General features: G+C 52.5%; 2 protein-coding genes across 7 annotated transcripts in view; one reads left to right on the top strand and one right to left on the bottom strand.

The window, feature by feature from the left end:
- Positions 1-25,336, bottom strand: part of SLC9A5 (solute carrier family 9 member A5) — a 26,042-nt gene continuing 706 nt past the window's right edge. The window contains exons 1-17 of one of the 6 annotated variants that reach the window (XR_006816132.1): positions 20,103-20,681; positions 16,584-16,886; positions 14,422-14,585; positions 14,153-14,231; positions 13,694-13,871; positions 12,904-13,124; positions 12,478-12,680; positions 12,168-12,257; positions 12,005-12,075; positions 11,155-11,284; positions 10,579-10,667; positions 10,291-10,417; positions 6,246-6,416; positions 5,671-5,740; positions 4,868-5,002; positions 1,672-2,278; positions 1-20 (exon numbers count right to left, since the gene is read on the bottom strand). Coding sequence is in view for 4 of the 6 variants with exons in the window: in XM_045986947.1 (XP_045842903.1) it covers positions 1,806-2,278; positions 4,868-5,002; positions 5,671-5,740; positions 6,246-6,416; positions 10,291-10,417; positions 10,579-10,667; positions 11,155-11,284; positions 12,005-12,075; positions 12,168-12,257; positions 12,478-12,680; positions 12,904-13,124; positions 13,694-13,871; positions 14,153-14,231; positions 14,422-14,585; positions 16,584-16,886; positions 20,103-20,295 (2,697 nt within the window). In the remaining 2 variants the exon portion in view is untranslated. Of the gene's footprint in view, positions 21-840; positions 2,279-4,867; positions 5,003-5,670; positions 5,741-6,245; positions 6,417-10,290; positions 10,418-10,578; positions 10,668-11,154; positions 11,285-12,004; positions 12,076-12,167; positions 12,258-12,477; positions 12,681-12,903; positions 13,125-13,693; positions 13,872-14,152; positions 14,232-14,421; positions 14,586-16,583; positions 16,887-20,102; positions 20,682-25,336 lie in introns of those variants that run through there. The other 5 variants (XR_006816131.1, XM_045986948.1, XM_045986947.1 and 2 more) reach the window with 5 other exon arrangements.
- FHOD1 (formin homology 2 domain containing 1) overlaps positions 21,840-25,336 on the top strand; it is a 15,641-nt gene continuing 12,144 nt past the window's right edge. Inside the window, exon 1 of the mRNA XM_045986946.1 lies at positions 21,840-22,110. Coding sequence (XP_045842902.1) covers positions 21,910-22,110 — 201 coding nt within the window. The 5' untranslated portion in view covers positions 21,840-21,909. The remainder of the gene's footprint in view (positions 22,111-25,336) is intronic.

Below are 25,336 nucleotides of genomic sequence, written 5' to 3' on the forward strand. Positions count from 1 at the left end.
GTGTCGAAAGTCCTTCAGATCTATAGAGACAGAAAGTAGATTAGTGATTCCCTAGAGCTGGGCAGGCAGGGGATGACGAATGACTGCTGATAGGCACAAGGTTTCCTGGGGATAATGAAAATGTTCTAAACTTAGATTGTGATGAGGGTTGTACAACTTTGTGAATATATTAAAAAAAACCACTGAACTATATACATTTTGAACCGGTGAGTTTTGTAGTATATGTGTTGTATCTCAATAAAGATGGATGTTTTCTTAAGTGCTTCAGACACAGTGGGAATTGAATCTGGGGCTGCTGTTATCTAAGGGTTTTGGTCCCTAGATGTTTCTGGACCCCACACTACCCAATTTAGAGTGTAAACTCCCATGGTAACCAGCTCCCTTGAGATTGCCTCCCACCTGCCAGGTGCAGAGGACTTCTGTTTATTTGTCCTATACCTGCCTCCAGATTTTCAAGGAAGGCTTATCTGGTCCCGGGATGTGCTGGCTGCATCTTTAGGTACCTTGGGACCTATCTTCTGGAGTCTCTTTTCCCACTGCTCTCCCCATTTTAGAGTGGGCTCCCAGTTCTATGACTGTATGCCCATACAGCGATCTCTGGACTGCCACTGTAGGCCCCGTGCTCAGGCGACCATATTGGGAAGGTATGAGGGAGGAGGCAAAGAGGGCCAGAGGGCCCAGCAGTCCTTCCCAGAATCCCCCTCTATTCTCTCTCCTAGAAGCCCAGGGCAGACAGTTATAAGTTTGTATTTCCCTCATCAGATACCCCAATTGCCCCTGCAGCCCTAGGACCCCCAGACACATGGACACAGGACACCCATTCATCCGATAGATGTTTAATGTGTCTTAAGTTCAAGATACAAGACACAGGGCAGGTGCTAACCCCAGGAAATTTACCTGCCACCCAGTCAGCCCGCTTACCACGGCAGCCAGGTATCCCAGCCCCAGAGCCGTGGGACGGTGGCCCTGGAATACCTGGCTCTTTTCCTATTTGGGGAATGTCAAGGTGGCCGTGGTCCAGAGGCCACTATCTCCCTCCCTCAGAAAATCCAGACCCAGGAATCTGAAAGATCCAGACTTGGATACAGAGCAGCAGATCTTCAGAGTGACCCCTGCCAAGAAATAGCCCTGATCTGAAGCCTGGCCCAGCCCTGTGGCCTTGATCCTGGAAAAGGAAGAACTACGGCCCCAATAACTGGCAGCAAAGGGAAGGAAATAAAGCAAAAATTGGGCACAGGTTCCCACTGTCCCCCCGCCCCCCCACAACTGGCTATAGGTAGCGGACTCAACAGGGCAGCAAAGCCTAAGGTTGAGGCCTGCTCCACCTCCCACCCCCATCTCTCTGAGGACCAGCCCCTCAAGTAGCCTCAGTGCCAGGGCGCTGTCCTTGAGCTGATGCTGGGGAATGGGTGGAGGGCAGGAAAGGCCAGCATCAGCTATGGAATGATGCCCTCGCTTTGGAGGCAGGAACAGCTACCTAGAGTGACCCTAGTGGGACCCACTGAGGAAAGGGCATCAGCTTCCCAAGTGGCTGGGCCTAAGACCTAGAAGTTCTGGACTGTGTCTTGAGCCAGTGTAAGGGCCTTATTGAAAGGGAAGGTGGCAGGGATTAGGAGCAGGGAAGGTGGTGAAAGGGCCCCTGTGAGGACCAGTCCAGGATACCCCTCTGACCTGCCCCAAGGAAGTCCGGTTGCTAGTTCAGGCTCCTCTGGCCCCTTGTCAGGCTAAGTGGGCTCCTCTTCCATTGCCCAGGGAAGACTTCCCATGGGGGGGTCCAGCCTCCTGTTCCTCCTTGAGCCCGTGGGCTACAGCCGGCCACCTTTGTTGAACTGGATGCACCAGTGGGAGTTGGCTGTGCGTGGGCTAAGATGGGTGCGGTCCTCGTGTCCCATGAGGGGCTGCAGCTCCTGCTGCTGGGGGATGTCAGCGCTGCTCTCACTGCGAGAGCGGCCAGCTTTGGCCAGGCTTGGTGGAAAGGCGAAGCTAGGGCGTGGATCGTAAGGCAGGTCGAAAGGGGGCTGGGGCTCTTCAGCGGCCAGTGGGCAAGGAGGCAGGCGGGTCATAGTTGGGGCCTGGGTACAGGGCGGGGATGCCAGGCTCTCCAGGGACGAGATGCTCTGGTTCCAGCCCGCCTGCATGTCCACGGGCACAATCTTGGTGGTTTCCGAGGACACGTAGACTGCCAGATCTCCCTGCCCACTCTTCCAGGGTAGCTCCTTCTCTGCACAGGTTGGGGAGGGGGGGATGATGCGTGGGCTTGGGCACACCTCAAGGCTCCCTGGGGACAGAGAGTACATAATGCACTCATCAGTAACACAGTGGAATCCTTCTCAAGTATCACCACATTTTCATAAATAAATTCATTCCACAGTTGCCCTAATACATCCATATGTGCGATTCGTGGATGAGGGAAAGCTCTCCATTGTGTCCCTAGCACCTAGCACAGGACTGGGCACCCAGTAGTTGCTCAGCAAATACTGACTGAACAAAAGAAGATAATTCAATCAAAAGAAAGCAGGCGCCAGGCAGGGATAAAAGCCCATCTACAATCAAGTCCTCACCAGCTTGCAGCACTGGCCTCAGAAACCACATCCTGCCAGGCCCTGTTCCAGAGGAGACAGCAGCGAGGGTGAGGGAGATCGTGAGGCTCCACGCCAAAGGCTTTGGTGCTGGACGCCCTGCCTGAGCCTCCACCACAGCCGTTTGGTGGGACAGAGCCCAGGAGCATGAGCTCATGCAAACCCCATAGCAGGCTGGAAGCTGTGCCGCAGAGAGGTCCTGGGCCAAGAGGCTCCGCACTGCTGGCAGCCGGCACGGAAAGCCAGGCCACTGCGTGACAGGAAGTCTGAGGTTCTCGAAGAGAAGCCCCTGGCCACATCCTGCCCCCTGCTCTCCAAAGTCAATACAATACCTTGCGTATAATAGGTGCTGGGTCTCTACCCGCTCACTGAAAAGTCCTGCGCAGTCGAGTACATTATGAAATGCACTGATGCTGTGATTGGAAGTAAACTCCCTCTCTTGAAAGACCCAGAATATTACATTTTTAACCACCACCACCACCAAACTAAAACAACAACAAAATTCACTCTTTAACTTTGGAGGAGGCTTCATTGGTCTGAGAACTCTTAAGTGAAAGGGACAAAAATGAGCATATATCTCTTCTTTCCTGTATGAACTGCACCTCAAAGTAATGAAGTCGCTGAGGAGAAGTTTTTTTGGTAGAAGAAGTGCTGGTAATGCAGATGACAAGAGATGGAGAGTCCTGAATGCAGTGCTGGATCTGGCAATGACCGTCAGCGGCCACGAAGACGGCTGGACAGCTGGGGGCGAACTTCACTATGGAGGGGTCGGGCTACCATCTGAACCCAGTGATCAGCGGTAACCTTCCAGAAGAGAGACCCCACCGGGGATGTGTTTCCTGATGTGATGCGATACAAAGTACACCATCACTGCCTCTGAAGGGTTCTTAGCAAAATAGCTGAACTGAAGTCTGATCGAGATGTAATGACTGGTTTAAAGGAAATATAAGGCCCAGTGAAACATATGAAAATGATGCCTTGGGGATTCAGTCAGCAAAATCCAGACAAGGGAAGACTGGGGGACAAATAACCAGATTATTTCTATAAATACATGGGAGGGAAAGAAAGGAAAGGGGGAGGAACCTATAAATCAGGGTTTCTCAAATTTGATACCACTGACAAGATGGAACAGATACTTTGTTATAGGGCTGTCCCGTGCGTTAAAGGGCATTCAGCAGTGTCCTTGGCCTCTACTTCCTACACGCAAGTGCACCTCTCCAGTTGTGACGACCAAAAATGTCTCTGGATATTGCCAAATGTCCCCTGCAGTCAAAGTCACTCCACTACCACTCTCTTGAGAACCACTTGCTGTAGGTTAAGAGAGACTTAGCAACCAAATGTCATTTGTGGGCCTTGTATGGGTTTTTATTTGAACAAATCTACTGTAAAAAAAAAATTATAACAATCAGGGAAATTTGAACACTCGATAAAGACTTTAGATATGATAACGGTATTGTGGTTAATATTTTTTAAGAAGACCTTGTATCTTTTAAAGATACATGCTTGAGTGTTTATTGAGGAGATAATATATTATCTGAGATTTGCTTCAAAAGAACCCAGAGAAGAGGGGGGCATAAGTGAGGGACTAGATGAAATAAGATTGGTTAGGAGTAGGTAATTGCTGAAGCTGGGTAATGGGTAGATGGAAGTTTACTTTATTATTCTGTCTATTGTATATTCTGCAATTTTCCATAATAAAAAATTTTTTAAATGACCTCTGCAGAGCCAACTACAGTGATACTATGAGTAAGTTAGGTCTCCACATATGGAAACACGTATGCGTTGTTTTTTATCCACAACAATGCCATTTTGATGAATTCGGACTCCTCCCCCAGGCCAGGCTGCCACCCTCACCAGGGGCTCTACCTGAGGGCAGGTGTGCTGAGCCTGGGTCACAACAGAGCCTGGTGTTAGGTTTGCTTTTCACCTCATATGCCTCGCCAGACTGTAAAGGGAGGCTGGGAAGTAGTGACCAAGGTGTAGGCTTTGGAGTCACATGGGTCAGATTCGAATTCTGATTCTGCTGTGGGATGCTGGGCAAGTCCCAAGTCCCTTTGGCCCTATGAGCTCAGTTCCCCCATCTTGATTGTGGTTGTTGTGAAGACTGAATCAGATCAGGCAGGTCAGATGTCTGATTATAAAGGAGATGCTCAGTAAATGTTGGTTGGGGAATAAATGAGTAGGAAAAGGGAGTTGTCTGGAGGAAAGGCCATGAGCAAAGAGGGAAGAAGGCAGCTGCACAGCTCCGGCCTGCCTGAGGGGGAGGGAGGCTGGGAGGAAAGCATTACCTGAGACCTTGCCCTCTTGGAGAACCTCACTGGTGGCCCGAGCCACAAAGATGATCCCCTCGTCGTCCTCCTTCTCTGTCTCTGAACTGTCACTCTCCTCCTCCTCCTCAGACTCCACAGTTAAGATCACAGCAGCTGGACGGGGACAAGAAGCAAGTGGGGATGGCCAGCCTGGCAGCTGCCTCTTGGTGCCACATAATCCTAAGCCAGCTCCCTGTCCACCCAGGCAAGAGCCCACAGCTGGCACAGCCCCCCACCTTCTCCTCTGGCTACTTCAGCCCTGGCCTAGGGGTTGAGGCTGGAGAGGAAGGGAGGTGGGGTGCAGAGCCCCTCCTCAGAGGAAGCCAGTGGGGAGGTTTTACTTTCCACCTCCTCCATCCTGTCCTCTCAGCCCCAGAGCCCATCATCAACTGAAAATATGAGCATCTGGAAAGGTGAAAGGCCCATCAGTGCTCAGTTCATCCAAACTCTTGGTTTTGCAGACAAGACACTGGGCCCCAGGTGCCGCACACCCTTCAAACTACCCCCTTCTCCATGACACCGTTTCCAAGTCCTCAGGGCCTATAACCTGTAGTTAGTAGCCATCAGACGCCTCTTGCCATAAACTGAGATCTGCTTAGAATATGTCCAGCTTTGAAACCAAGGAAGCCTAGGTCTGAACCCAAGCTCTGAACCCAAGGAAGGGAGGAGCCTCAGTCTATGGCTCTGAATGCAGCACAGAGGAGATCCTCCAGGTTTGGGCTGAAGGGCATCTGCCCTCCCAGATCTCTCCTCCCTCAGCCCCACCCCCACTCCCTGCTTGCCTGTGTCCTGAAAGCCCAGGTCTCGCAGAGGTTTCCCATTTGTGGCCTCAGTGTTAGCCAAGCCATCCTTCTGAGGACCAAGGAAAAGAAACCCTAAGCCTCCGACCCCAGCTCAAAACCCCAGCCCTGTTGTCGGAATCTATGTCAATCCCACTGGTTCCATCCACCCTTGGCCCCCCAGGCAAGTGTTGTGGAGTCTAAGTAACCTCTGCTCCGACTGGCAAGGGCTCTGGACGCCTCAGCCTGGGCTGAATTAGGGACTCACGGAGCTCCCCCTGCCCCTGCCCCCAGGAACCTGCCTTTCTCTTGCTGGGTTCATTTCTGGTAAAAGGTCCTGCTTCATCCCAGCAGGTGACCACCCACATGACAAGAGGTGGATCTCCCTCAGAAGGCCTCACCTTACCCTTCTGTGACACCAGGAAGACGCAAAAGGGTACACAAACTATTGTACCCGCCACAGCCTTGAGGATTATCCAACTAGGGGCCCCCCTGGGCTGGATTCCAATACTTGGGAGCTCGACACTCTGCACCATCAGCCTCTAGCCCCAAACAGAAGTCCCAGAGAAAGCACGTGCCTTCTTGCGACCGGTCTTGCGAGGTCGTGGCTTGCTCTTGTTGAAGCAGATGTTGTGCTTGGTGGACTTAAAGGACTCTAGCCGCCGCTTCATGTTCTGCTGGAAGATCTCCTTGTCCTGCCGTTCCTGAGCATCCTCTGAGATGAAGTGGCGGCTGCAGCTGGCTTTGTACTGGCAATGACAGCCCCACCCTGCCATGAGGCTGGGAGCCTTGGCCTCCCACAGGAACCCAGGCCATAGCACCATGTGCACCACAGGCCCTGCTAACCCAGTTTTTTCCAGAACCAACCATGGATTAAAAAAAAAATAAGAAGAAGAAGAAATAGGAACCCAGAGAGACTCTATTCTCAATTCACTGGGGGGGAAAAAACTTCTTTATATCACGAACCTATTCCCTCCGAATCTGGCATCCCTATCCTCTACTACCCTTCCCAATCCTCTCTGACTTGACGTAACAAGAGGCGGGGGACCCTGTATCTTGTCCCTCAGGGCTACTACTATTTCCTTCTTTGCACTTCCATTTAGGAGCCTGGTCCCTGTGCCTGGTCCACACCACCCCCAAGGTACACAGGATTCTCCCTCCATGAGGAACTCTCTAGCCAGCCATTTCTCAAAAACTTTGGACTTCCAGAACTATTTCTCCTGACAACCTGGACCCTCTCGGTCCAATAGCCACCTGCAACCAATTCAGCCCCACACCCATCACCTGTTCCTTCCCACTCTTCCTTACAAAGACCAAGCCCACTACCTACCTACCTAGACTGCCAGATAGAAGTACTGCCATTTGGTCTGAATCATCTCATCTGGGCTCACCTCCCCAGTACCATCCTTTCCTATGCCTTGTATTTTCTGCTGCCCTGAGCCAGTTCTAAGAGCTTTCTTCAAGTCTCCCATCAGCCCTCCTTGACCTAATCACCCTCTCTCCGGGTGGTGCAGGAATCAGCTCTCTCCCAGGCCTCCCCCGAACCCTGGCCTCTCCCTTGCTCAGCCCATTCCTCTCTGCCTCCATCAGCTCCTGGCTCCCTGCTATTCCCCCTGCCCCAGCACCTTCACTCCTTCCCCCACCATGACCACCCCCTACTTTTAAGCATGCTCCTGCCCATACTCCCCTGAAGAAAGCTTTCCACTGAAGGCACTGCTTGCCTTCTGCTGCCAAACTTTCATACTTTGATTCTGACACTTTCCCTCATATGCATTACTTTCTTAAAAGCCAGAAATACAACTCCAGGGTCCACGAGTCCATGGTGCTGCGTTCTCCCTGGTCACCAGTGCCAAGGCATGGCCTCTGGATAGGCGCTGGCCTGACCTCTGTGGAGCATTCAGCTGTCCTGCCCCACACCTCCGAGACACACCATCTGCTACTGCTCCTCTCCCCTCCTTTGCTGGCTCCCCTTCCTTTTCTCGCATGTGGAGTCCTCACCTGGAGTCCTCACCCTGTTGTCCTTGGCCCTCCTCTCTCCCTTCCAAATGTTCTCCAGAGTGAACTAGCCCTTCCCCCAGCTTCAGCTAGCCAGCCTCCTGACTGAGACCAGGGCGCCATCAGACCATATGCATTTGAATCACCTGGACAATTGACTAAGCTCACCAGATTCTTAGTCTGTTCCATACTACAAATTCAGAATCTCCAGGAGGTGAAGCCAGGAATACTATTCTAGCAAACTAGTATTCTAGCAAACTCCCACAGCGGATTCTGATGTCACCAGGTGAGGAAACCTCTGATGATAAAGACTGCTTATAAATCTTAAGTTGTAGCCCTTATCTCTCTCTCAAACTATCATCTCATACTTGTAACTGCATACTAAACACTCCTGTCTCTCTCTGATGACAGTTCTGTGTCTTTCTCTGACGACATTTCTGTGAAGAACATGAAGAATTATAGATTGTGTTATGGTATACCCAAGTGGATTCAGAACTAGTTGAGTAACTATACCCAACAATACTTGGTCCATGTCAGTCTGGAGGAAAGTCTTTAGTAGCAGGCCATAGGGCTCTGTCCTCAACTCTATCCTGTTCAACATTTTAGGTTGATTTGGATGAATACAGAGTTAGCAGCCTTAGCAAATTTTCACATCATGTGAATCTGAACAGATATTTGGTGCCAGACATGGGATCCAAACAATAGAATGATGGGCTAAATCACGTAAGATGACATTTAACAGGGATAAGCACTATCTTACTCCAGTTTTTTTAATTGACTATACAGGAACTGCACCCATTGACCAATCTTATGCACACACATCCATAGACAACCAATTGTTACATACATCCTGATGTGATACAGGAAGAAATACAGAGCACACCTACTGAATGATCCTGAATCTGACCAGGCCTCCAGATCTAGCTACCAGGAAATACAAGGGATGGAGGAACATGCTAAACACCGCCCCTGGAATACAATCACCAAAATCCATAAAATGGGAAATTCTCCTAGACGAAGTATCTAGTTTCTCAACAAATAAGCAACTGGGTGAAAAGGAGAAGGAACAATATATTAGAGATTTCTTCTTTAATAAAGAGACATATTTACCAAATGCAAAGTGTGGACTTTATTTGGATTCTGATTGAAACCATCTAGAAAAAAAGATGTATATGAACACTGATTGGATATTTCATGTAAGAAGAAATTATTATTATTTGCTGTAAGTGATAATAGTACTATGATTTTATATATATAAAATATATGTATGTATACATGTGTACATATAGAGTTCCTGCCACATAGAGATATATATTGAAATATTAGAGGTAATATGTCTGGAATTTGCTTTAAGATAATAAGTGTGGATGGGGTGAGGTAGGGGTACAGAATGTTACAAGATAAACCATGCATTGATAATTAGAGGAGCTGAGTGATGGATACATGAGTTATTTTATTGTCTAGTTTTGTGAATAAGTAAAATTTGTCTTAAGAAAAAACTAAACAAAATGAAACCAAAAAACCCACAGGTAAGATAAGACAGTGTTTAACAGCCATTAACTGAGGAAGACATGGGGGGGGGGGGCAGTGCCTGATTGCAAGGACAATATGGAGCCTCAGAATGATAAAACAAAGCTGGGTAGATTCTGAGTAGTGGGAAGAGAACGGCAAATTCTAGAACTAGAAAGGTAAGAGAGCCCCTATGCGATGCCCTGGCCAACCACAGCTAGAGAAGCATTCTGGGTCTTGTTTCTTATGACCAGAGAAGACACACCAGGGAGAAGAAATGCTGGCTTGAGGGCAAGAAAGCCTATGTGAAAGGGAATTTGTCTTGAAACCTTTGAAGGCTTATTCTGCAGAACTGCAGAGGGTCAAATTAGGGCCAGTTAATGCCACCAAGTTAAGGGAAGCCAGTTCTGCCTCAATGATAGAAACAACCTTGACTGTTAAAACTGCCAGGAATGTTAACAGCTGCCTTCCAGGTTCAGAAAAGTTCAATGTAATGGCTTGCTGCCCCCTTGTGGGGTTGCAACAGATTCCCTCCTGGATGGGCTGGGCCTTCTAGCCCCAAAGCTTTCTGACCTGCTTTGGACTGACATTACCTAAGAGATGTCTGCCTTCCCCTGTGCTGAGCTGGTCCCATAGGCTTCCTCAGCACTCCTGCTTCTGCCTGCAACCCCATCAAGCCCTCTGTAGTCTGTCCCCGCCTACACCCTTCAAGACAACCACCCAATCCTATGTGTTCCTCTCCCTTACTACCACCCAGCTCTGATCTAGTGTTTCACTCCAGCCTCCCAATTGGCTCTCCCCGTCTCTCACCTCACCCCTCCAATTTGGTCTGTGCTCTGCTACCAGAAGAAGACATCTTTAAATAGTGCTTGTATCAGGCCAACCCTTCCTCAACAACAACAACAAAAACAAAAACAAAAAAAAAAAGAAAAAGAAAAAGAAAAAAAAGGCTAAAAGTTATTACAAGATGAAGCCCATGCTCTTCAACTGGGCGTTTATAGCTCTCCACTAGCTGGCACCAACTGCCTCCTGCGCCTGTAGTCATGGCCTCCCCAGACCACCACCCCCCAACCAGCCCCCAACTCTCCCTTGGAACTCTCACATCCTGCCTGCTCTCACCCTGCGGCGTGGCTTGTAGAGGCCTCCACAGAGCAGGTGGTGCATCGCAGCATCCTCCCGGTCCCGGCCGCTGCGCACTGTGTCAATCACCTGCAGATCCAGACATGCTCCACTGCCGCTCTCCCTCCTGCAGGAGGCAGGGAACACGTGTGCTGGGGAGGGGCCAGGAGGCACAGGCCAGGGGAGGGCAAAAGGCAAAGGTGCCCACACATCTTCCCTGAAAAGGATGCAGAGAGAGGGCCCAGGAGAGAGGAGCTTGAGGAATTGGAAGGGGGCTCAAGGACTTACAGCAGGTTGGTGACAGAGGTCTCTGCCACAGAATTGCGGCTGGGCATAGAGGGCAGAGTGAGCCCTGTGGAGGACAAGACATGGCCTCCCTGCAGGGGCCAAGACAGAGGTCAGACAGCAGTCAGATGGAGGGTGGCCCAGAGAGTCAAAGGGTAATAAAAAAAACAATAGTTAACACTTATTCTGCTCTTTGATCTTCTAGGTACTGTGCTACGCACCTTAAATATTAAATCCACAAAACTCCATTACATAGGTATTCTTATTCCTGCTTTCTTACAATTGAGGAAACTGAGACTCAGAGACGATAAGGGACTTACCCAAGATCACAAGCCTGTAAGCGATAAGAATTGAACTGCATCTGCTGACTCTAGAGTCCAGCTCTTTCTCAGCTTTCTCTACTGCCTGCCAGACTCTGAATTCAGCATCAGGTCAGGCTGGTTCCTGCAGCTACCACTTTATCAGACCATGGAGTCAGCTGGGAATTCCCAACTGCCTGCTCAGGTCCTGCCTGTTTGTCACCCCTTCCTGTCTTGATCTACTGGTTACCTGCCAACCCCCCACTGGCTGCTGGCCCACCTGGTCCACGAAGCTGATGGCATCCCGGATGTTGAGTCTATAGTACACATCCCAGATCTGGTCCCGGATGCGGTAGGCTGACCGCCGCATCAGCAGCTGACTCAGGTACTTCTTGTCAAACTGCTCCCACCTACAGAGGATGTCAGGCCCAGCCCTGAGTGCCATCCCCAAAGCCCAGCTGGCTGGCCCTTCCTCAAATGGGGCAGGGGCACTGCCAGCACTGGCCTGGCTCTCTTGGTGTGGGCCTCAGCCATGGAGCATCTCATAGCTATTCCCGGCCCTTATGGAACTTACAGCATTATGGGAAAGACTGACATTAAATTGAAGTTATTGCGAATAACTAAAATTGCAACCATAACAAGAACTACAAAGGATAGAGTATGATAGGGATTTGTCCCAGTCAGGGAGGCCAGGAAAGTCCTCCTTAGAGATTTGATGCTTATGGTGAGATCTGAAGGCTGAACAGAGGTTAAGTAGGTTGAGGAGGAGGCAAGGGAATGTTCTAATATACAGAATATGGGCAAAGGTCCCAGTGGCAGGGTGGGGAAAGCACAGTGGATCCTGAGGCTCTAAACCAGGATCTGTGTAATGAGCAAGCAGAGAGTCGAAGGCAGAGCAGAGCATGATGAGGCTGGAGTCTGGCAGATGCCAGACGACACAGGGCCAAGCAGGCCTCCCTGGGAAAACCTGTCTTATCCTGAGAGTACTGGGATGCCACTGAAGAGCTCCTGGCAGAGGTCAGCCAGCCCAAGTCTGGCTGTGTCCCTTCTCAGAAGTGTGGCACATCCCCAATGCTGCCCTGGCTGGTGGGGCTGGTGCTGCTGAAGGAGCCTTGGGGGAGCTCCCTCACCTGTCCCTCCAGTAGTGATAGCCATGGTGCCCCACAACGTCCTCCACTGCAGCCAGAATGTGGTCAAAAGTCTAGAAGGGGGTGGGTAGGGGGACTGGATCAGGACTCTGCTCAAAACAGAAGGAAGAGAGGTATGGGTGGAGGGATGGGGTTTGGTACCCACGTGCTCATGCAGCTCCTGGTTCAGGGTAGGTTTGTGATGCTCACTCCTCTTCACCTTCAGCCACTTGACCAGTGGCTTGATGGTTAAGCCCTATGGACAGGCAGCAGGTGAGCCCTGCCCTATCCAGTTCCCTGCTGCCTTTCTCTCCCCATAATTAGACCTCAGCTTCTGTACCTCCACCTCACTGCACTCAAGGTCTGGGAAGTCAGATCCCTATTCCCCAAAGAGAGGAGCCCCGGTCCCAAAGGCTCCATGCCTCCCCCAGGGCCTGCCGGACCCTCTCCCTACCCAGCCTCATGGGCTCTCCCACCTGCACAATGACTGTGAAGAAGACCACCACAATAGTGGTGGCCACAAAGTAGTCCTTGGCAGGGACCTTGGTCCTGTCCAGTAGGATGACGAGAGCGAAGGCCACAGCCCCCCGCAGGCCCCCATAGGACATCACCACCTGGTCAATCTTGTCCAGAGGGACCAGCCGGAACTGATTCAGCACCCACGTCTGCAGGACTACGCCTACAGCAGGAGGGAGGCCAGTGGGAGCAGGGCATTGGGAGTGGAGGACCCAGGAGTGGCTGGCACCAAGTATCTGGGCTAGGGTCTCACAGGGGTTGGAAGGGGTGAGCAACGGGGTTGGGGGCAGGGGGCTTAGGAATTGACAAGGATGTGGACTCAAACTGGGGGATGCGCTGGGGCAGGGCAGGAAGGAGAGTGGGAAACCAGAGGGTACTGGCAATACCGAGGGCTCGGAAGAACAGGATGAAGAAGAGGGTGCCCAGCACCAGCCCAGAATCCCAGGCCCACTTGGAAGAGTCCACAGCTGAGATGCCAAGCAGCATGAAGATGACAGTCTCAGCGCAGCTAGCTAGAGTCTTCATTGTGTATTTGACAGCCGTGCGTGACTTATGGGAGATGTTGGCCTCCACGTACTTCTTACAGCCCAGGCCACACATAGTCACCCTGGGAGAGGAATGGACAGACAAGGCAAGTAAGGAGGGGTTGCAACCTCTGGGGTTTGAGCGTGCTGCAGGAGGGGTGTTGCCCATCACAGGATGTCAGACCATCAGAGCCGAGCCTAGGGAGGCATAGAGATTATCTCAGGATAGCTAGTGGTGGGTGGTCTTGGGATAAGGCTCCAAATCTGCAGGTTCCCACTCAGTGCCTCCTGGAGGGGAAGCTGGGAGAAACATGCTCTGACTAGCATCCTCTCTGAGGCAGCTTTTACAGTGCTGCAGCCATTAGAGCTGGTGGCATCAGGCCTTGAGGTCCACTTCTAGCTCAGCCTATACCCTAGAGAGTGCTTCAGGCAGAGGAAGGTTGGGTTCTGAGGTGCCCAGGGCAGTGCTAGAGGCAGATCCTGAAATATTACTTGAGGTTTGTCATCTCCCCAGGGGAGTTTGAGGCTCCCACTACCACAAGGGCTCAGGGAAGCCTACTGCCTCCTCAGGGTCCTGCTTCTGCCCACATAAGGGGCAACCATCTCCAATGCCCCCTCCCAGCAGCCTACATGCAAGGCCCCCAGGACTCACGCAAGAATAGCAGAAAGCGAGGCCATTTCAGCAGTGAGGTAGGCTGCATAGGCGAGGAGGAAGACCAGCAGCGGCTCGATGATGCGGACCCGCTTGGTGAAGCGTGTGGTCAGGGCCAGGAGGAAGGCAAAGACTAAGCCCACAGCTGCCCCGCCCAGACTGACCACAAACAGGGAGGCTGGGGGAGGAGTGGGTTGTCAGCATGACCCCTGGCCCGGACCCCACCCGGGCAGACAAGACTGCTGCCTGGCAGGGAGCGGAGGACAATGCCCACTGTACTCCCCGGGGGTCAGGATCCCAAAGCCAGGATCCTGGGAGAGCCTCTCCTTCTCAGGTTTTTGGGACCCCATTTCTCCATAGTGGAGGGAAGGGAATGAGGCAACCCAACAGCCTCTTCTGTCCTGATGCAGTTGGGGGGGCAGGGACTCAGCAACCCAGCCAAGAGGGGAAAATACTGACCGACTCCTTTCAGGTAATCAGCAGCCTGCACGTTGGCAGAGCCCATCTCCACAAAGGAGTTGCAGACCTTGTACAGCACCTGAGTGAGAAGAGGAGAGTCAGGAGCAAGGAGAGAGAAGCCCCAACTGGGACTGCCAGGAGAAGGTGAAAACTGAGGCCATGTTTCTTCCCCAGGAGACCCAGGGAAGGGTCTGAGCATGCTCAGACACCCAACCAGTCAGAGCACGGCAATAGGGGTCAGGGAATGGCAGCCAACTGAGCACTCTCACCACGGTGACGGCATCATTGAGCAGGGACTCGCCAAAGACGATGATAAAGAGAGTGTCGTTGACGTGCACCTCCTCAAAGACAGCCAGCACAGCCACAGGGTCCACTGCTGAGATGAGGCTCCCGAATAGCAGAAAGTCCAACAAGCTGGCCTGCACTCGAGGGGCTTTTGAGGGATAGATGGGGGACAGCAGCTGGTGAGGTATCCAGTCTCCCACTGCCTTCCCCGTGACAAGCCCTAGCTCCCCACCCACTGTGGAAACAAGGATGCCCAGAGAGGACTTGGGATGGTGAAGAGTGTCAGCCCGCAGGTCAGGAGACTTGAGCCTAAGGCCTGGCTTTGCTACTTACCAGCTCTGTGATGTTGGCGCTGTCACTGTCACATGACTTCTCTTAAGCCATGCCTCCTCATCTGCCTACCTCACGAGATTGCTGCAAAATCAACCCAGGAGATGGCTAAGAAAGCTCTAAGTAACCTGAAAAGTTAAGGGGGCGCTGAGAATAACGATTTCAACGACAGTAATAAGAACCACTAGCTGGTGGAAACTGGCTGCTGACTGGCTTTATTAGAGACAAGAACAAGAGAGTGCTTTCTCCCACATCTGTGGTTCTCAGCCTAAGGGATGTGACACAATTCTCGGCAGGAGGGGGAGGGGTTGTCCATCTATGAGAGCTCAGTATGCTAGGAAAACACCCACCGTGGGGAGAACTTGAATATGACATAGAGTCTCTGTGAGCCTCAGTTTCTTCATGTATATACTGAGAATAGTAACAGTATCTACCTCAAAAGCTTCTTTATTTAGCCAGAGCCTCATGCATAATAAGCACCTAATAGATATTACTTATTCTTATTCTTATCTAATGTCCTCCCTTCCCTTCCTGCCCCAAAGAGTTCACTCACCCATTCGGAAAACCAGGTTGGAGTCCTCAAGTAGAAATTGCAAACCTCCCCTTGTGCCTTGGAAGAAGTCTGAATTATCAAAATTCAGAATTGAACGGATTTGGGTATAGGAAATGAGGAGGAAGGGAGTAGGAAGGCAGCCTGAGGGCAAAGAGCCCCAGTAAAACAGACCTCTCCTACTACCCTTGGACCTATCTAATGACCTAAGGAATTCTATTTCCTCATCTATTAAGTGGGACAAATTATACGCCAAAAGGGTTGCTGTAAAGAGTCCATGGGATAAGTAAAGAGAGAACACTCAGTGTAATATACTGAATTCTGTGGATGTATAATGTGGATTTTAATAATAATAATAATAGTAATAATAACAACAACAACAACAACAACAACAATAGGGGTGCCTGGCTGGCTCAGTCATAAGAGCATGTGACTCTTGACCTCAAGGTTACCAGTTCAAGCCCCATGTTAGGTGTAGAGATTACTTAAAAAAAAAAAAAATTTAGGGGTCCCTAGGTGGCAGTTGGTTGGGCGCCCGACTTGGTTTTGGCTCAGGTCCTGATCTCAGTGTTTTGAGATCCAGCCCCATCTCGGACTCAGTGCTCAGCAAGTGTGCTTGATTCTCTTCTCCCTCTGCCCCCTCCCTACTATGCGCATGTACTCTCTCAAATAAATGAATGAATCTTTAAAAAAAAAAAAAAGAAAAGAAAAGGGTGCCTGGCTGGTTCACTGAATGAAGCATGTGACTCTTGATCTTAGCGTTGTAGGTTTAAGCCCCATGTTGGGTGTAGAGATTGCTTAAAAATAAAATCTTTTTTAAAAAGTTAAAAAAAAATTTAAGAAAAAATAATAATAACAGAAAACCACCCTGACGTGACTTGGGCAGAGCCAGGATGGTTGGCCCTCATGGAACAGTGAATCGTATCTCAGGGGAGCAAGACTGGCAAGTGGCAGTGTGGTAACAGAGGGCAGGAGGCAGCAGAGTAGTAATATAGGCTTCCTAGCCTCGGCAGCCCACACACAGCTGGGAGCCAGGCCTCTGCTCAGCTGTCATGCTGCAGGAGCCCAGACTCAACTGGCAGAGACCTAAATGAAGGCTGAAAGCCCATCTGGAGTGTTGCCTTGCACTCCAGGTGGGAGCAACCTAAGATGGAGCTCTCAGGGTATGGCTCTTGCCAATATGGGATCTCCAGAGCTGGAGAAGGGAGCTGGGTGATGAATCTAGTAAAGCCTCCCTCTGCCAGTCCAGGTCCTAGGGACACTCACCCACAAGTCCAGCCTGCTGCAGGCCCCAGAGGGCAGCACCTGTTGTGAAGGCATTCCAGAGCGTGCCCACCACGGCATAGGTGAGGATGGCACCCAAATTGTCAAAGAACAGCCTGCTAGGCATGAAATAGCCTGAGTCCAGCACAATAGGAGGCAGCAGGAAGAGGAAGAATGTGCCTGGCTCCAGTTGGTACTCAGCTTTCTTGGCCACAGCCAAGACAATGCCTCCAAGCACCAGTCCCAGCAAAATCAGCAGGCAGCTCTCAGGAACCAGCGATGTCACCTTCCGAGACAAGTGAAATACTACAATGCAAGAAGAGGGCAGGATCTATCAGCTTATGGGACAGGGAGACACACACACACACACACACACACACACACACACACACACACACACACGTCTTTAACCTCCCAGTCTCAGAGAGTTATCCAAGGTCAGGATACCTGACCCTGGGACCAAGGAGGAGAAAAGAAAGGCAAGACTGCTCAAATCTCCAGCTTGCATGGCTACAAGCCCTGCGCGGCAGCTAAGGTTGTCTGTCTCTTGGTGCTTCTGTCATGGTAACATAGGCCTTTGCTTGCTCTTTCCATTTCTGGAAATGTCCCCTCCTCTCTACTCTCATCCTCAGGGGACCTCACCTTTCTCTCTGATCTCCCTTATTCATAGCTATTATTTGAGCCTCAGCAAATGCTAGTTGGTATATTTTTATGCATAACATAGCTATAAAAATCAGTGCCTCTACAGTCAGGCTGTCTGCATTTGAAAACTAGCTCCTCTATTTCCTAGTTCCATGGGCTCCGAGCACTTAACTTCACCTCTCTTTCAGTTTTCTCATCAGCAAAATGGGAATAAAAACAGTCATGATCCCATAGAGTTGCTGGGAGGTTTAAGTAAAACAATCTACTTGATAGCACTTAATCCAGTGCTTTATCATAAGCACTCAGTAAACATTACCTAATATACTGTGTCCTGCTTCCTAACTAGACCATAACACATACTATACCTCCTAACCCAGTGTGCTTCTCATTATATAGGCTCAACTAATGACACAATAGCTTTAAATTAAATTAAAACAATAGTTTTTAAAACACCGGATTTTTAGCAAGATCTCCAGTTCTTCTGGCTCCATCACTTTCTAATGTGTGATCTCAAACTATTTAATTTACCTGAACTTCAATTTCCTCTCCTGTAATATAGGAAAAATACCTTTCACCCAGGGTGAGGATAAAATGATATAGTGTGAATGTGTCCAGCAGGATATCAGATATATAGTAGGTTCTCAACAAATGTTGACTGAAAATGACTCTAGGGAAGGGGTGCCTAGCTGGCTCAGTCAGTGAAGGATGCCACTCTTGATCTTGGGGTTGTGACTTAGAGTTGTATATAAAGATTACTTAAAAATAAAAAATATTTTTTAAAAAATGGCTCTGTGGGGGCGCCTGGGTGGCTCAGCGGGTTAAAGCCTCTGCCTTCAGCTCAGGTCATGATCCCAGGGTCCTGGGATCGAGCCCCGCGTCGGGCTCTCTGCTTGACTGGGAGCCTGCTTCCTCCTCTCTCTCTCTCTGCCTGCCTCTCTGCCTACCTGTGATCTCTATCTGTCAAATAAATAAATCTTAAAAAAAAAAAATGGCTCTGTGGGAAAATAATGACAGATCTGTCCCCAGGAAAAGAAGAGAAGTATGAAATGGGTGTCTAGCATTATCGCCACTCCTATCTTTCCCCACTATAATAAACTCTTTTGGCTTTCCCCTGGGCCCTGAGATCCGAAGTAAACACCTCTACCCACACCTGGAGTGGCAGATGATGGAAGTGGCCTCCACATTAGTGTATGTCAGACCCAATGCCAAGACAGTGCCCTTTGGAAGCTGTACCCAAAGGGCTTAGAGCAATTCCAGGCACATAGTGGGATAAATTTCTGTTGAATAAAAGGGGAAAAAACCTCCTAGCAATGAAGCTGAGGGAAGGTACTCCTGATTGTCCTACTGATCTCTCCCATCCTCTGTGAGGACTTGTGTGTGTGTGTGTGTGTGTGTGTGTGTGTGTGTGTGTGAGAGAGAGAGAGAGAGAGAGAGAGAATGTGTGTGAGTGTGTGTGTGTGGCTGATGAAGAGGCTCTCTTCTACCTCCAGAGGAGGTGACTTCCAACCTAGCCAAAACACTAGAATTTATGGGGCAAACTACATTTGTTGCTATATAAACCCCATATAAGACAGGAACTTTTCCACAACTCATAGACTCCTCAGCAAACCCAATTCTCAGCTCCCAAATCTAGGCTCCTCCTACTTGCTCCCATTGCTGCCAGGCTCTAAGGTAAATTCAGTCATAGATCTGCCCACACACATCCCTACCTTCAGTTCCCCTCTCCTCTCCTTCAGGGACTCCATTCCATTCTCACTTCCAGGGCATGCATCAACCCCAGCACTGCAATCCAAAAACCCATCACCAGATCTTGTACTCAGGCAGAGCTAGGTTCCCTGAAGGCATTCAGGCCCCATTTTCCGTTATTAATGGGTTGCCAGAACAGAGTGGAAAGTAGTTCTGTTCCTGCCCAGCCTCCCCTCATCCCCAGCAGAGTCCCTGGGGGAGTAGAGGGGCAAATTCTAAGCTGTGTGATTCCTACAGGAAGACTGTATTGGTGAGATTGGAGTACAGCCTGTGCCAGCATAGCTGGGGAGTGAGTAGCAACGCTCAGCTATAATTAGTCACCCCCACAGCAGAGCCTGAACAACAGGGAGAAGGAGGAGGGTCTCTGGTGGGAGGAGGGACCAGTGGCTGCTCAGAAGTGGGGAGGAAGGGGCAAAGACAGGGAAAAGCAGCTCTATTCAAGGTAAGGAATGTGAAGAACAACCTTCAATGTTGTGCAGACTGAAGAAGGTCGGATGTATGAAAGCACCTAGTGTAGGCAGCAGAGAGTAAGGCCCTAATAAATGGAAGGTTTTCTTTTTTTTTTTTTTACCCTGAAATGGGAAGAATGTAGACCTGAATTATGGGGGGGGGGGGTCCTGCTAAGCACCCTAAAGAACCGTGCATCTATAGGAGAGCAGAGGGTAGCTAGAGGAAAAGTGGCAGTCTAGTATCCCAAGAGAGTGGACACTTGTACGTGGTCTCCTGGGAAGACTGCTTCTGCAGATCCAGGATGCCTGGATTTGCTGGAGGACACTATCTCCACAATATCCCCACACATCTTTGTTGCTGACAGAGGTTTCTAGGAGCCTGGAGATTGGTGGAGAAGAGGCCAGACCAAAGGGCTTACGCGGAGGAGGGGGGCTGAAAGAGCAAAGGAGTGTAGGGATGAGGCTGGAGAGAGCTGGGGCAGCCCTCAGAGAAGGCCAATCCTCAGACCTCCACCGCGGAGAGGGGAGGAGGAAGAGAGGGCGCAGGAACTCTGAGAGCCCGGATTTGTGGAATCGGAACCTGAGTCCTGGCACGGTGCAAGAAGCCGACCCAGATCTGGGGACTAGGGGTTGAGGGCGGGTCCGCTGCCGGCCGCTGGCCTGGCGCTCACACACACGCACTCACCGATTTTGGCCAGGCTGGCCACCAGGATCCACAGTGCTACCAGGTAGGGCGCCTCCACCTCGTGCCACTGCCAGCGGAAGAGCGCCAGCCCTGGGGGAGGCTCGCCGGACGACCCCGGCTCCTGGGTGGGCGCTTCGGTGGTGGCCGCCCCCGCCAGGGACAGCCCGAGCAGCGGGAGTGAGGCGAGCAGCATCCTGCTGCCTGCCTAGCAGCCCTCCCAGCACCGCACGGCCGCCGGCCCCGCGTCGCCGCCGCACCTACCGGCCGCCCCCGCGTCACAAGCACGTGGGGCCCGCTCCCCCCAATCCCAGCTCCGAAACCCCCAAGCCCGGTCCGGACTCCGAGACCGTGCCCCGGGCGTCCGGACTCTGGACCACTGCTCCTCCCGCTCTAGACCAGTCTGAGCTCTGGATAGCCCCCAGTCCAGCTCTCCAAGTCCCGAAACCTATTCCTTCGAGTCCAATCCCCCAAACCTTCCCCAAAGCTCCTCTGACCCGGTTTCAGAGCTGTAAGGTGCCCCAGCCCTCCGGAGGCGCGGCCGCTTCCCACCCGCCGAAGGCGGTAGCCGGTCGCGGAAGGGGAGGGGGTCTGCGGGGGGGCGGGGGGGCGGGTCGGAGGGGCTCATCTCCCTCACAGCTAGTGCAGACCGGCGGCGAGGAGCCGGCAGCTGGTACTGAAGGCGCGGGCCCCGCCGCTGCCGCGTGCAGACGGCAGGGGGCAGTGCGCCGCCGCCCTCCAGAGCCTAGGACCCCCTTCGGGCCCCCGCCCAGACCAGCGCTGCGCACGCGCACTGGGCGCACCCAGAAAGACGTGATGGACAACGCTGTCCTTCCTCAAGTCCCCAGAAACTCCAAGGCCCACGCTGGGCCCAGCTCATTCGAGGCTGATAAGGAGGAGCACCCGGCTTCCCTTTCGGTCAAGCTACAAGGAAGTCTCCTCACCTTTTCCATGAACAGAAGGGAACCTATCTTCCTTCCCTAAACTATGAGAAAACCCAGCCTATCGATTTCCTTCAAACTAAAAGGGATCCACTCACCTTTTCCCCCAAACCTGAGAGGCATTTGGCTTATCTCGCCCCAAACTGAGGAGGACCGTCTCCATTTTTCATTCAAGCTGAGGGGCATCCATCCCACATCCTACCCTAAACTGAGAAAAACGTTCTACCTCCTCACTCAATTTTCCCAGAGCCAAGGGGCACCCGTCCCTTTTCTTACCCCAACTAAAGGGAAATGATCCGACTTCTTCCTTAAAACTGAGTGGAACCTTTTTCACTTCTTGCTCCAAAGTGAAAGGGACCCATCTCCCTGCTTTCCCCAAATGACGGAATTCTATCCACTTCATCCTCAAACTGAAGGAATCAGGACCTTCTCGTCCCTAAACTCTGGGAGACCTGGCGGGCCATTAGCTGAAGAAATTTCCGCCCCAGCCGCCCGAATAACCCCCTCAACAAGAAGGCAGCCTCACCCCCAAGAACCCCAAAGAAAACCTCTCTGCACTGGGCACGTTCTTAAAGGCGGGGCTCAAGCTCGGGTTTTCCCGCCCGCAGAGCCAGTGAACTAACGGGAACACGAGAGCGCCTCTGAGTGGCTGGCGGCAAGCCCCGCCCCTGGCAGTAGTTGCTCCTCCCCGCGCTTTCAGGGAAGCCTCTTGGCTCCACCCCCTTCCTCGGCCCCGCCTCCGTCTGGCTCCGCCCCTCTTCAGCCTTGTCCGGTCCTACCCGGCCCAGTCAGCGAGCGGAGCTAGCTGAGCAGACGCCGCCGCGGGGCCGGGACCGTCCCGGAGGCGCGACGTGAGCCAGTGACAAACGATGGCGGGCGAGGAAGACCGCGGAGACGGGGACCCGGTATCAGTGGTGACCGTGCGGGTGCAGTACTTGGAGGACACCGACCCCTTCGCATGTGCCAACTTCCCGGAGCCGCGCCGGGCCCCCACCTGCAGCCTGGACGGGGCGCTGCCCCTGGGTGCGCAGATACCCGCGCTGCACCGCCTACTGGCGGCGCCACTGAAGGTGAGGGGACCCGGAGAGACCCCGGGCGATCAAAGGTTCATGGCGCCATGAAAGCCTTTGGGAAGTAACCCTCGGGGAGAGGCTGGAGCGGGTGCGCTTCTGCGGGAAAGTCTTGGGCTGGGGACTCAAGGTCCACGCTTCCTCCTTTCGCGGGACGCCTCTCAAGCTGAGGGAAGCTGAAGAAGGGAGATGGGAGTTTGTGGTCTGCGCCACTTTGGCTGCCCTTGGAAGTGAGGCCCACCTGGGAAGTTGTTCGGGGTCTCTTCAGGGCCTGTCTGTCTCGGTAACCGATCTGGATAAAGGGACGGTAGGTGTTTGGGTAGTAGCAGACTAAAAGTTGGAGCCGGGGAAGGACCAGCTTCCACCTGCTTCAGGTGAGGTGAGGCGGGACCAAGAGGAGGGGCGGATCCGGGGGCGGGCCACTGGCTTCCAGCGGTTTCTGGAGCTGGATTGGGTCCTGCCGGGTAGAGTGTTGCCTCTGTAGGTGGGGGCCCTGCTTGGTATTGCCAGTAGAAGAAAGGCTTCTCGGGGAGAGGTGAGTCCCCGGGAAGCGGTCCGGCCCGGGACACGCCGAGAACTAGCTGGTGTCTGCATTGGTGGAAAAGCCCTTTGAGTCACCGCCCCCACCATCCCGTACTCCCGCCGCAGCCAGCCCACCGCTAGAAGGGAGGGGGCGGGCCGGGCTAATTTTAAACCGCCAGCCTGCCCTAGTTTGCTTGCGTCCCGGAGCCGACTCGTGCACAGCGCAGGGAGAGGCCCTTTTCCAGATGGCTGGCCCTACCTCCCCTCCGGCTCCCTGCGCTCAGCCCCCTGCAGGCAGCGCTTTCCGGCGCGCTGGGTTTCCGGACCAGGACTCTGGGAGGCGCACTACCACCCCCACCAGGGTTCCCCGCCAGCCAGTATACACCGAGTGGAGAGGAAAGGAGAAAGAGTTGGCGGGGGTGCCCCCCCACTGCTATCAGCCTTAGCTGAGGCGAGTTGCGCAAACTTGCCCCCCAAGCCCGGGGTCTCCCCTGGAATGTGCCCCGGGCGCCGGGCCCTCAGCCTGCATTCCTCGCTCTGCGGGCCGGCCCCGCCTCTGAGCGCGGGCGGGAGAGTTGGTGAGATTATCGGCCGGGGGAGTGGCGCGTGTCTGGGCAGAGCCCGGGCTTCAAGGCCACGGCTTGAAGGTTGCAGCACAGTGCCCACTTTAGAGTTTTGATGCCACCCCTTTTGTTCTACCCTTTTCAAAGGGGCAACCTGAGGTGGGCCTGGAAGGATCACGTCCAGCCCGAGGCCACCTTCAATTCAGGATGGGCGCTGGAGAGGGGTGTTAAACCAGGTCTAGGTTCCTGCCTTCAGGCTCCTGGAACTCCTGGTGCTGAAATAAGCCTGGAGCACTACAGAAAACATAGTATTCCTCCCACTCCCCACTCTAGGACAGGACTTAGCCCTAACAGCCCTCTTCCCAATTAGAGGCAGATTTGGGAGGTCAGCGACAGAAAAGAACCCACCCCATTTTCTTCCCCTCACTTAGGGACCCATCTCCCTGCTGCACCAGGTGCTCTGTACTTCATAGCTAAAGACACTACAGAGCCCAGATGTAGAATGTGTTAAGTATGAACTCCCCACCTCAGGCATTCCTGGTCTCCCCACCTTTAGGATCTCCCACTTGGTGTACCTGAGAACTACCATATCCCCCACAGGCAGGATATGCTGGTGGGCACACTGAGTTACCGCTGTGCCTGGAGCCAGGATTCCCTGGGGCTGGCAGCTCTGCCAGGAACGGTCAGATACACTGTGATGTGCTCATCCCAAATATAAACTGTGACCACAGCCCCAGAATAGAAGGCTAGAGGAAGAAGGGCTGAGAATAGGGTAGGGGCAGGGACATCAGAGGGTTGAGAGAGGGGGAGCAGGGCTGCTCCTTGCAGGAAATATCAACAGCTGGTTCCTCCCCTGCCCCTATAAGTGCATGCCCCAAGGGCACAGACGTGACTCAAGCCTGCCTACATAGCCCTAAAGAGGGGAGAGGTGGCCCAGAAACCCAGGCATTCCCATCCCAGGCTTAGAGCAGAAATAATAAGGAGGGGGGCTCCACTCAATACTTTATCCTCTGTATATCTGTCCAACAGGGAAACAGGACACAGTCAAGAGATGACATCTGCCCTCCCACTCTGGGCACTGACCTTCATCATCCCTGCAAACCCTGCTCCCTCCCTGGGAATGTAGGAAGGCCCAGCCCACTTTCTCTCTGGAGCTCCACCCCACATACCCCATTGGGCTGGGCCTAGCCACTAGAGTTCCCCTGGGGGCTTCCTTTTTAAACCGTTTAGAGCTTTCAGATCTGAGAAGGCCTTGCTCATTTCCTCCTAGTCTAGGAGGAAGCTCCTTGCCACAGCCTCTGACTCATCTCCTGGCCCTGGGTGGGAGTGGGAGGGGTGAGGGGGGTGGGGAGGGTCCTGGCAGTGCCTTGGGTCACGCTGGGTGTCTGCAGGCGAATATTAGGAGTATCTGTCTTCCCTCAGTGCAGAAACCTCTCAGCCCTGGAACGTGCCCCTGCCCAGGGGAGAACCTGACCCTCTGGCCCTGCATTTCATCTCTACCCAGAGCTCTGATACATTTTGGTCTTCTGGGCAGTGCCTCAGGAGCCCCTCTTGGACACCTAAAGGCCCTGTCACATATGAGACAGCACTGACTTCTCCGTGGGTTCTGGGTAGAGAGACCTGAGCACTGCTCTGATCCTGATGCAAAGGCCCGAGGAGCCCCCTACTTCTAGCAGCAGGGATAGCCCTAGAAATCTGTCACCAGTAACTCTGTTTCCCCAGCCATGGCTAAAGATTAGAGGAGGACAGGGGTGGCACTGTCCTGGAATGTTTCTTGCCCTTGCACCCTCCATACTCCAGCCTCAGTTTACCTCTCAAGAGCATGTGGCAAGGGGGCTAAAATGTGAACCTGATCTGCTGGGACAGGGACCAACTGGAGGGGTCTCCGATGAGTCTTAAGGGTAAGATGGGGTGCTCTGGTGATGAACTGAGCCCTTTATTTCCTTGATATGGAGGTCTTTTGGGGAAACTAGAAGACTGGGATATGGACATGAGTCATGGCTTCTCCCAGATTTCTCTGGGACCACCGTCCATGTCCAGTTTACTGGTCATTCTGGGCTAGGGAGCCTGAGATGCAGCCTGGTGAGGGACCCCAGGACCTAGGTCCTTGCAGATGTAGGCACGGTTACCTTGGTGTGTAT

Source organism: Meles meles, chromosome 19 (genome assembly GCF_922984935.1).
Source record: "Meles meles chromosome 19, mMelMel3.1 paternal haplotype, whole genome shotgun sequence".
Taxonomy (NCBI): domain Eukaryota; kingdom Metazoa; phylum Chordata; class Mammalia; order Carnivora; family Mustelidae; genus Meles; species Meles meles.